The following is a 12738-nucleotide window of genomic DNA, read 5'->3' on the forward strand; positions in this document are numbered from 1 at the left end:
GACAAATCTTATAAATTACATGACTAAACAAATCAATTAATTTTGAGTTTTCTTTTTCACTCATTTTTATTATCTAAATTACATATAAAAAAGATCACATATAATTTGTAAAAATTGTATAAATTTTATAATATAAAAGCTAATTACGTCTAATCTCTATTTTTTTGTGAGTTACAAAAATCCCTTAAAATTATAGGTTCTCGGATACATCACAACACTTGGCTCACAGGTGTATCGGAGGGATATTAAACCAACTTATAATATGAGAAGAATTACAACTTATAATATTTTTTTATATAATTTTTGAATGTCAAAATTTTAAATATTAAACTAACTAAAATAAATTCTATATCAAAAAATTAATCAAAAGAAATCTCGTATAGTAAAAGTGACGCGTAAAAGTAAACCGGAACGAACAACTACAGAATTCGTATAACAAGGACAGTTAGGAACGACTTCAATTTGACTGACTATCAAATTTGAGCTAACTTTTCAACAACTAGAAAAATAAGTTTCTTTCTTTAATTCCTTTTGTAATTTCACCAAACTTTCATGGAAAATGATTTCACAGAGAAAAACGTTTCGAAGTCTAGTGAATTTGTATGCATGCGTCATTTTAATTTGTTGAAAATTTAAATTCCAAATTTTGTTATTTACAAAGAGAGTCTCTTATCTAGAATCATGTTCAATTTAGCCTCAATACTAATATCGAATTTCATATGAGAAAACACTACAATTAATTATTGATTAGGGGAGTGCACTGTTTGTATTAAGCCAAAAAACAAACCAAATCAAACCGAATTTTAGTTTGATTTGGCTTTTTAGATTCTTGGTTTGGTTTTGAATTTAGAATTTACTTTGTTTAATTTTTTAGTTTGGTTTCGGATTTAGAAAAATAAAAATCGAAAAAATTGAATTTTATATATATATATATATATATATATATATATATATATATGTTTAGAATTAAGTTGGAGTTAACCACTTTTGTCCCTTTTTAGTTATTTCATTATGATTTAGTTTATTTCTTATGTTTGGACATCTATAATCGATATACTTTTAAGTATTATGTTTTACGTTTTAAAAGTTACGTTTCTAATTATTGATAACCGATTAACCAAATCGAAAAAACCCAAACCCAAAAGAGAAAAACCAAACCAAACCAAACCAAATTTATTTTGGTTCGGTTTGAATTACACTTCTTCAAACCAAAAACTAAAAACCCAAACCGAATAGTATAAAACCGAATCGAAAAATCGAATAAACACCCAGAAAAACAATTAATAAAGATTTTCTTTTTTTATAATTTGACCAAAGTATAATTAATATGTAGAGTCTATATATAGTAGCATCAACCATGCATAAATTAAACAAGGAAATTAACGTTGTTAAAGACTTTTGCTGAAAATTTTATCTTTAAAAAATAGGGTCAACAATTATTTAATTAAGTGTTATACCGAAAAAAAGCAAAGGGTTTGAATTGGCATCGAAAAATGCTAAGAAATTGTATAACAAAGAGTTCGATGCAACTAAAACTACTCTTTCTTGACTTGTAAGTATTACTTTGAACACAAAATAACTTGAAGAATTTCTCTTTGTAATAAAAAATAACTTCATAGTATTGAAGTCCTTGTATTTCACGTACCCTGAAATTTCGTGAAAAAGTTTAGACAAAAATAACATAATTTTGTAGAAAATATAGCTGTGCACCATTTTATTATTAGTGTAGAATTTATATGGAAACTTACATAAATATACTATAATAAAAAAATATTTATCATTTATATTAATAACTTTTTTTTTATTTGACCACTTTTAATTCATTTATAATACCAGTTTAATACATATTACAAAGATAAATTTATTATTCAAATATAATACAAGTTTTAATGATGGATAATATATTTATCACACATTTTAATACACTTATAATACAATGTGACAATTTTTTACCAAACAAACATAATATATTTCAAAAACAATTATAATTCAAATATATTGCATGCATAATTCACTTTTAATACATATTACAGATTTATCACAATATTGCTATAAATGATAATAAATAAAAAGTATCGCTAAAATCAGTAATTATTTTTAAAATGTATTTATTCATGTAATTTTTCCAATTTATATTCCAAATAAAAAGTCCTCTTTTCTACCTTCACTTTCCTCACTCTTTACTGCAAATATTACATTTTACATATTAATTTTGAAAGACAAGTGGGAGGGGAAAAAAGGCCACAACGTAACTATATACCCCATCTGCGAAATTTTTGTCCCAATTTATATGACACCTTTTATGTTTTGAGAATACAGTTTAAGTTTGATTGAAAATTTGCGCATGAAATCTTTAATTTTTTTGAAATGAAATTTATATATTTGTAAACTACGTAAACAGTACTATGAGTCACAATAATTGATAATTCCAAATGTTTATAAGATCTATAAAAAATTTACGATCAAAGTTATATTTGTTTGACTCTTGAAATCCGAAAGGTGACATATAAAGTGAGATGGAGATAGTAATAGGTTAAAATAGATATTTGCTAAGTTATAAATCGAATATATATAAAATGTCAAAATTATCCTTTTAAATGAGTGATTAAGGTATATGTCATATCTTTTCACCATTTTTTCTCTTTTTATAGAAAGCTAACTTTTTATATCAAGTGGATGTTATATATTAATGGTAACTTTTGGAAAAAAAGAAGGATGTGTCATTCTTTATTTAATTTGATGTACATAATTATATATGCATGAGACCAAGAGGATGCAAGAAAAGTATGTTTCAACTATACTTATACTAGAAGAAAAATGACTACTAGCTTGGATTCATACATAATTTGACTAAAATATATCGTAATATAATCTAGAATATGGTCCCATGAACAAGTACAGTTAGTCATGACTTTCATTGACTACAAAATCTAGCTTTTAACAATCAATTTGTGTTAAAAAGAAAAAAGTTTGAATGAGAGAACTTTGAATTCCATGCTTTTACATGCAACTAATAAACCCCTTCTTCACTTTAATATCTTTTATACCTACTTAACAAACTTCACAAAAAGAAATTAATATTCTTCTTGGTCTATATATCAAATAAAGTAGTTTATCTTTATCTTTAATCAATTTTATTTGGTAATATTTTCAATATATAAAAAATAAGACTCGTAATTATCAAACATAGCAAGATTTTATCGTTACCAAATATAGCAAGTATATTTTTTTTTCTAAACATATAGTACAAAACAACACTTCAAATCTCACTCATGATTTCATGTATAATTTTTAAAAAGTTAAAAGGTGGATTCGATAAAAAAAAGTTTTGACTTCATCAGTAATAATAACAATATGCTATTTTATTTGTATTTACCATGAAATTGATGTTTTAATTAAGTGGGCTCCTTGTTGTTTGTTCAATAGTATTGTTCAAACGCTTCATCAATCATACAAAGAACAAAGAAATAAAGGCAATTATTTAATTTGACGTAATGATGTCCCCCTCCACATCCAAGCCCAAATAATTTCTTAGTTAAATTACTATATATATTTTTAAAATATTCATTTTTCAAAAAATAATGTAATATAATTTTCCTTGTACCAAACACACTCTAAGACCAAGTCTCGATCTTAACCTACATTTTCTTCTTGGGTAGTTTCAAGTTTGTTACTAAGTAAGAACTAATTAAAAAAAAAAGGAAAAAAAGAGTTTGTTGCATGTGGAAGTCAAATAATTGCATGCAATTAGTCCTTTTGAATTTTGATTATTAATAAAATATATTTGTTGACTCTATTTTTTAAAAGCTAAATTCTATATTCAATGAAAGTCATGCTTCTAACTGTCCTTGTTATTTAAAAATAAGTTTCTACTTTGATCAACTTATGTCCCAATTATATATTTAATATATATGGTCTTTAATTCCGGTCACGAGAATTATGGTAAAATAAATGTATTCTTAAATTTCGTATTCCTTCAATTAAATATTATTAACATTATTATTTGGAGAGTTTTACTAAAAAAACGCATGCCTTAAAGTTTTTTTAAGAGGTTTGTATCAAGTTTTCAAATCCGTCAAAAAAGTAGTATTAAATAACTACTCCTAATAAAAGTTAGGATAGAATATTTATTCCTAGTATTTCAACTATGTACGTTTTCTATTGATTAATGATCTGACCTAATCGACTCAATTAAAAGACTGTGGTTGTTATCTCTTATCTAATTCCATGGAAGTTCATGATGAACATACAAGGAAAAGACTTTATAAATTATTCCAAATATCTTGTTCAAGAGAAAAGTGTTAGGAAAAAAAGTTCTGAAAAAGAAAGCACATGACAAGGGATTATATTGGCCCCTCCCCTCATTCTTCCACTATTGTGCTTGGTAAAGTTTCTCAAAAATTCACTATAAATATTTATTAATCATAATATTGGAAGACAATAAAGAATAATTGGTGATAGGTATTATAATAATTAATAGTAGCCACCACTCTAGTTTCTCTTCTTGTAATCACAACGACCTCATAATTTGCTATTTCTCTATTTCCAAATCAATTAGTATAACTAGTTTTTTTAAAAAAAATAAATATTAAATCACTAATTAAATTTTTATCTATCAACATACTACGAATAGTCGATTTTCTATTTAAAGCCACTCAGATGTGTTACTTCTGTATCAAAATACTTTTATTTTTTTAATGTCAAACTACATAATTTTCTTAAATATTTAACATGTTATATGAAAAAAATTGTAATTTATAATATTTTTTCGTAGAAATTTTTGAATATCTTAATTTTTTGTTGGTATTAAATAAATTTAATCAAATTTAACATTTATAAATTTGTTAAATGAATCCTCAAGAAACAAAATATTTTTCTCTGTCCAATAATAATTGTTCACGATTAATTTTTCACATGCACACATTAGGAAATACTCCCAAGCATTTCTAAAGGAAATTTATTTAATAATAAAAATAAAATAGATAAATTTTTTTAAATAGGACGTTTTAATATATATAGTTTGAAAGGGATTGATTATGATTCTAAACTATTATTGGTTTTGTATGATGGAAAATATCATAACTAGTGTTGAAACAGACAATGGAGGGTGGTAATCAATCACCTTTTGTATTGGAGTTTGAAAGGGATTGATAAAGTACACCACCGATATTTATTCATAATATTCTTTTTCAAAAAGATTTAAAATAAATAATATAATGATAATTTATTTCATTTAGTATAAAAAAGATAAATAATATCTGATGATTATACTATTAACATTGATATTTTAAGAACAATAACATATATTAATTCAGATTAGATCCAAAATTTCATCAAAGAAAGTCGAGCAAATTTCAATATTTACAATAGCGCATGATCAAACTATTTATTGTAGATAAAATTTTAACAGATTTAGTGGGAATCTATCAGTAGTGAATTAGCGTTGCACTAAAAAAATATATTCATACTCTTATTTGTTTCTATCTCACTATTTCTTCCGTTCCTTTTTAGTATGTCATTTTTTAAATTTCGCTTGTATATAATAAATTAAGTTTATAATTCTATTCTTACTAATATATTTTCAAAGTCAATTTTTCAATAAATGAGTAAATTATCCATTTTTTTAAAAAAAATTGTTTGTAAAGATTTCTTTTTTGAAATTAGATTTTACAGAGTAGTGTGGTGGTGAGAGTAATAAATCAATGTATGAAATAATTGCAATGAACATTAATTGCTTATTAGTCTTTCTAGGTTGCTGAAATATTTATTTTTAAGACTAATTAATAACAAAAAAACTAGGTATAATAAAAAAAATATTATAATTTATTCATGATTTCATTCATTTTATGAAATGACAAATATGATGGACCAACTATTTATAGTAAGGATGACATGTAAAAAAAAAGGAAGTATAATAAGAATAGTTTTTCATACACATTAACAAAAAATGTTAGTAAATCTTTTTTGCATTAGTTATTGTCATTAAATTTAGTGTCGCTATAAATTTTAAGGACATTTATAAAAAAGAATAAATTGCCACTAAAAATAAATATTGACCATAATTAAGATATTACAATTAATTAATTTGTCTTTAAAAATTATTTTTTATACAGTGAATCTTTTATGTACGTATCGCGTTTTGTAAATCTTTTTGCTTTCTAAATTCTCGTAAAAATCTATAGCTAAAGTTTGTTAATTATTTTTTGAAGACAAAAATACATACGGTTGACAAATATTTACAAACAAAATAGCACAATAATATATTCAAAGAACGTAATTATTAAAAACCTACCCAAAGAAATAAAAGATTTTTTTTTGTCATTTAATCTGATGTGCTATATGATTTTTATTTGTGTTTCCCCCCAAAAAAATTGGTTATTTAGATATGAATTTGATAAAATGTTCAAAGATATTTTTTTTAGTCACCACACGTTATATGACCATAGGATATTCTTTTATATATTTTTTGCTTAAACTAACAACCCTTTTCTTGGCATTTATGTTCAATGTTATGAAATTGTTTGTATCCCAAGTAAGAGAAAATGATCAAAATTGGTCCTTAACCCATGATTTTCATTTTATTTGATGTATAAATATGATGGAAAAGTCCTGAATATATTTAAAAATGAAATCAAATTGGTCCTAAATCATATAAGTAAAGATAATCGTTATTCTTATTTTTATCAAAACAGATGTCTTTGGTATCAAACTACCAAACAAAGATATATTCTTGTAACATTCAATACGATTAAAAATGCACATCAAACTTCATAACCCAAACTTGGAAGAGACGTAAAAAAAACTTTCAAAGGTAGAACTTGAAGAAAATCGTAAGTTTATAGTAAATAGTATGAAAGGAAGTCTAAGATGCCGAGAGCCTTAGTCTATTTCAACAACAAACACAACGATTTTCTTTACTTATATGTCTTGGGACCAAATTGATCACCTTTTAAATTTAAATACATTAAAAATCATTTCCAACATATTTATACATTAAATATTTATAGTAAATATCAAATGCACTAAGGGCAGTTCACATTTCTTTTCTCTGTTTGTTAAAATTTAAGGGTGAAAGGAACTAGTTACGTGGCTTTTAAATACTTGTTGAGGACATTTAATAGTCAATGTCAAAGTCTTTTTTTTTTTTTGTTTAAAGTTTAAATTATGAAATACTCCATGTGTGTTAAGTAATTGGTATTAGCATAACATATTCACTGTAATTTCTCAACTATTTCCATCTAAACAACCATTTAGGGGACCACATAGGCAGGGGGCTAACTTTTCTCTATATAAACAGAACCCATCAGCTGCATTGCATACACAAATTTTCTATACCTCTCCAAATACAAAGTTGCAAACCTTTTCCAAACCACATCATTTTATTATTGTTAACAAATTGTAACTTTGGCCATATAATCCCATGGATAATTTACCTAAATGTGGAGCTAATTATGTGCCTCTTACTCCTCTCACCTTTTTAACCAGAGCCTCTAATTCTTATGCCAACCGCACCTCTACTATTTATGCCAATGTTCGCTTCAATTGGCGGGAAACCCATGAACGTTGTTGTCGCCTTGCTTCCTCCCTTCGCTCCTTAAACATTGTCAAGAACGACGTGGTAAGTCTATCTAGATACACATTTTAATTATCGCGAGTAATTCTCATATATGAGTTCATTGAGATTATGGTCATATATTAATGTGGCTTGATTTTACAATCATGTAGGTCTCAGTCCTTGCACCAAATGTACCGGCCATGTTAGAAATGCATTTTGCTGTGCCTATGGCAGGGGCTGTGCTCAACGCCATCAATACAAGGCTGGACGCTAAAAATGTTGCCCTTATTCTCAAGCACTCAGAAGCCAAGATCTTTTTTATTGACTATGAATACATTGACAAAGCTAAAAAGGCCATTGAAATACTACTGTCCGACTTTCAAATGCCAATGCCTCTTGTCGTTGTCATTGATGACATAGATTCCCCTACTGGAATTCGGTTTGGGGAGCTTGATTACGAGCAGTTGGTGTTCCAAGGCAGCCCTGAGCACGTCGTTGAGAATATTGATGACGAATGGGATCCAATTACTTTGAGCTATACATCAGGTACAACTTCAGAGCCAAAGGGAGTCGTGTACAGCCACAGAGGTGCTTTTTTAAGCACTTTGAGTTTGATTTTGGGATGGGAGATGGGTACTGAGCCTGTCTACTTATGGTCCCTCCCTATGTTTCACTGCAATGGTTGGACTTTCACATGGGGAATAGCTGCAAGGGGTGGCACCAATGTTTGTATGCGCAATACAACAGCCCAAGAAATATACTCCAACATAGTGTTACACAAAGTAACGCATATGTGTGCTGCACCTATTGTTCTCAGCATAATCCTTGAGGCCAAGCCACACGAGCAGCGTCAAATAATGACTCCGGTACAAGTTTTGGTGGGGGGTGCACCCCCACCAGCACCACTGCTTGAAAGAATCGAGAGGGTGGGATTCCACGTTGTCCATGCCTATGGGCTCACGGAGGCCACTGGACCAGCCCTGGTGTGTGAGTGGCAAGCCAAGTGGAGCAAATTACTGTGGGAAGAACAAGCCAGGTTAAAGGCAAGACAAGGGCTGGGCATACTAACACTTGCTGATGTTGATGTGAAGGAATTCAAGAATATGGAAAGTGTGCCTCGTGATGGGAAAACAACAGGGGAAATATGCCTGAGGGGAAGCAGTATCATGAAAGGGTACTTAAAAAATGAAAAGGCGAATTCAGAAGTATTCAAGAACGGTTGGTTTTTCACAGGGGATATGGGAGTGATTCATCCAGATGGGTATTTGGAAATCAAAGATAGATGCAAAGATGTAATCATATCAGGTGGAGAGAACATTAGCAGCGTACAAGTAGAAAGTGCAATACTAAAACATCCATATGTTGTGGAGGCCTCTGTTGTGGCAATGCCACATCCAAGGTGGGGTGAAAGTCCATGTGCCTTTGTTATATTGAGGGAAGACTCAAACTTGAAAGAATCAGATATGATAGCACACTGTAGGAAAAACTTGCCAGGATTCATGGTACCAAAGAAGGTTCAATTTGTGGATGAATTGCCTAAAACAGGAACAGGGAAAGTGCAGAAGAACCATTTGAGAGCAGTGGCAAAGACATTTGTTGTGTCTGATCAAACAAGCAAAAAATCAAGCCAAATAAAAAGGGAAAATCCTAGATCATACAATCAAAATCATGAGCAGATTCTTGCTCTGTCTCGTCTCTAGAGATTGAAGAAAGACTTAACAAGTGTTTGAATATTACTACTTTTTCTTTTTTCTCCTTTTGGCTGCAGATGAGTTGTTTAACTCTCTCTAATCACATCTGTAATTGGTGTTAACTGTATGCGTTGTCTTCGGATATTTAGTTTTTTAAATACTTCAAGAATTTGTTTATAATTTCATGTTAATTATTTTTTTTGAATGTTAGTTTATACAAGTTGACAAGAAGGTGATTATTATTTCTCAGTATAATCACTAACACTACAATCTATCACTAGTTACCCATGGGTGTGTTTTACAATATTATTATCTCCCTATTTTGTTATTTAATCTATGAAAGAGTTCTATATATGTTTTACAATATTATTATCTCCCTATTTTGTTATTTAATTTATGAAAGAGTTCTACACCTATATTAAAAAAAAATTGGAAAATGGCCTAAAATATCCTTAAAGTATTGGAGCTGATACAAAATTACCCTTCATCCACCTATTGACTCCAAAATACCCTTGTCATCCACCTTTGAGTTCAAAACCCCACCAAATTTTAAAAAATATTTAAACAATATAATTTTAAAACCGTTAAATAAGTGGTGAATTTTGAACCCAAAGGTGGATGACAAGGGTATTTTGGAGTCAATAGATGGATGAGAAGGGCATTTTGGAGCCAATAGGTGGATGAAGGATAATTTTGTACCATTTCCAATACTTTAAGTGTATTTTAGGCCCTTTTCCAAAAAAAAAGTTACTTCTTTCTTTGTGTTGAGAATTAGAAGTATGCTTTTCAGGGTTGAACTTTCAATTCTTTAAGGAGCCGTTTGATTATTGTATAAGAAACATCTTATACGTTTATTAAAAGTTATATTAGTTTTATTATGTTTGGTAGAAATTTTGTGTTAGGAATAAAAATTAACATAACTTATACCATGTTTGGTTGGTAAGAATTTAAATGTTGTATAAAAGTTATTTATGTATTAATTTATACGATGTTTGATTGCATTTTTTGTAGTTCTACATAATTAATATCAACATAACTTATGAGGGAATCTATGTATAAAGTTATGCAAGGTAGAAGGTGGAATAAGATATGTTAGTATTAGTTATACATGTATTAAAATGATAAATTACAGATTTACCTTATAGATTTATTTTATTTTTTTAATTGATAACTTTACTATTTTCCTATATATGTTTATTTTTTTATTTCTTTTTATATATAGACCATTTTCATTTATTTTAATTTTTTTTAATTGAAAACTTTACTGTTTTCCTATTATATATAGACTATTTTCATTTCTTTTTATATACTTACCATTTTTATTTATTTATGCAAATAAAAATATTTTTTTAATATTAAAAATTTGATTGTATATTTTTTTCACGGTACATATGCTAATCAAAATATTATCATTATATATTATTCAATATATTTCACATTTTATTAGCATGTATTATTATTTTGTAAATAATATATATTAATAATTTACAACAAGTTTAATATTCAATAGTTAATAATTCATGTATTATAATCTAAACTTAACAAAATAATACCTATATAACTAATAACCGCATAGCTAATACCCGCATAATTAAACTCAACATAACTAAACCCTGTATAACTAAATCCTGCATAATTAATACCTACATAATTAATACCTGCATAACTAATGCCTATGTAACTTAACTCTGCATAACTAATACATGCATAACTTAACCCTGCATAACTAATACATGCATAACTCTAACCAGTAACCAAACGACCCCTAAGTAATTTAGAATTATTTGATTTTTACGATGTTGTTGAGGTGTTATAACCTAAAGAATATAAGTTAAGGATAAATTTTTATACGACATGCAATGAACTTAAATTGGCTTAAAAGAGAACGGTATATACTACATCAGTATAACTTTTTATTTATTTTATTTTTAACTATAATTTATGACATATTTGATTCACATTTTTCTAATAGATTTCGTAAATTATGTGTAAAATAATTTTAAAAACATCTCATTTTCACTGATTTTCTTATGACGATTTCAAATATTAAATAGTACTTTTTTGTAATGTTTACTTGAAATACAATTATATTTGTCCTTATTTTTTTTTAAAAAAAATCACATTATTTATTTAAATCATAAATTTAAAATTGTCTTTTATTTCGTTTTTAAACTTCAAGCATTAGGTATAACTAAAGTTGGACTACGGAACGGGATGTACAGGTACAGGTCCAGAACCGTTCCGGTTCGTCCCGGTTCGGTTGCCTACGGAGCGGAACAGGACATCCTGAATCAGGAGACAGAACGAAACAGAACCGAGATTTGGTACCAGTGTACCGGAATTGATTTATCCCGATTTATTCTGGTTCTGATCTGGTCCGGTCCGGTTCGATTTCGATTATTAATATTTATTAATTAATTTATATAATATATTTATAAATTATAATTTATATTTTATATTAAATAACAAATACTACTCAAGTAACTCAACTACCTCCTATTAGTATTACATTAGTATTATATTCGAGACTTAGTTGAAACAGAACCCTTCCTAGAAGGTGGCAAATAAACTATGCACTCTACTAATAGTTGTAAATTGAAATTGTACTTTGTAATACAAATTTAAATAAATTAAATTGATATGTTTTAATTTGTATAATTGTTTTATCCTTATTTTTATTTAATTTTTCAAAATTACAACTTTAATTTATTTAAATTACAAGTTATAAATATAACTTATAAATTATAACATATTAATAAATAATAAGTAATAATTTATAAACTTCAAAAGATTTAACTTAAAAACTTAATTAAACTTAACTTGCAAACTTAATAAGTAAAATTTTTTTAAAAAATATCTTTAAAATAAACTTAAGTAAAAAATCAATCTATATATATATATAAAAATCTGAATCAAAAATTGTTGATGTGGCATGCCTCTAAGGGCTGAATTTTTTATTTATTTATTGGAGATTTTTTTTTAAAGTTTCTTTTTTCATTTTAAAACATAAAATATTATTTAATATTTTTGCAAAATATTAAAGCATAGTATTTAATTACTCCCTCATTAAATCATACATAAAAGCTTCAGTTATCAAATTCTTACCTTAAAAACATTTTTCTTAATTGTAGAATTTAAGAAAATTTATTATTTACACTTAATTAGAGAATTTGAAAAGTTTTTTAACATTAACTTTTGAATACTATATAAATTATACCATTAGATTGCTACATGTTGGACATGAGATTATTTGTAAAAGATGAAAGTCGGACGAATATGATGGTGTCGAGATAGCCATGGATTTCTGCGCGGCTGATCGAAGAAGACGACTGGATATGGAGTTTGAAAACCTCTAAAGCTCTTGTCATTCTTCTGCATTTGTTTATTTACTTTTCTTTTTTTAAATTTAGCTAGTGCTATAGTTTATTTTCCTTTTTGATTATTGGAAATCGATCCACTTTTGGAATTGATAGTTGTACTATTTTTTAATTT

At 27.3% G+C, this 12738-nt stretch overlaps 1 protein-coding gene across 1 annotated transcript; it reads left to right on the plus strand.

Annotated features, from left to right (window-relative positions):
- The first annotated feature begins 7318 nt into the window (after nt 1-7318).
- Nucleotides 7319-9428, plus strand: LOC107011728 (butyrate--CoA ligase AAE11, peroxisomal-like). Its single transcript, XM_015211336.2, has 2 exons — nt 7319-7618; nt 7726-9428. The coding sequence occupies exons 1-2, from the start codon at nt 7421-7423 to the stop codon at nt 9253-9255; spliced, it is 1728 nt and encodes a 575-aa protein (XP_015066822.1). The 5' UTR covers nt 7319-7420; the 3' UTR covers nt 9256-9428.
- The last annotated feature ends 3310 nt before the right edge of the window (nt 9429-12738 follow it).

Source organism: Solanum pennellii, chromosome 2, assembly GCF_001406875.1.
Source record: "Solanum pennellii chromosome 2, SPENNV200".
NCBI lineage: Eukaryota > Viridiplantae > Streptophyta > Magnoliopsida > Solanales > Solanaceae > Solanum > Solanum pennellii.

Bases quoted from the DNA above. Each gene is read 5' to 3' on its own strand.
- LOC107011728 (XM_015211336.2), top strand. From the start codon at position 7,421: ATGGATAATTTACCTAAATGTGGAGCTAATTATGTGCCTCTTACTCCT. The intron at 7,619-7,725 runs GTAAGTCTATCT...ACAATCATGTAG, and splicing joins ACATTGTCAAGAACGACGTG to GTCTCAGTCCTTGCACCAAA.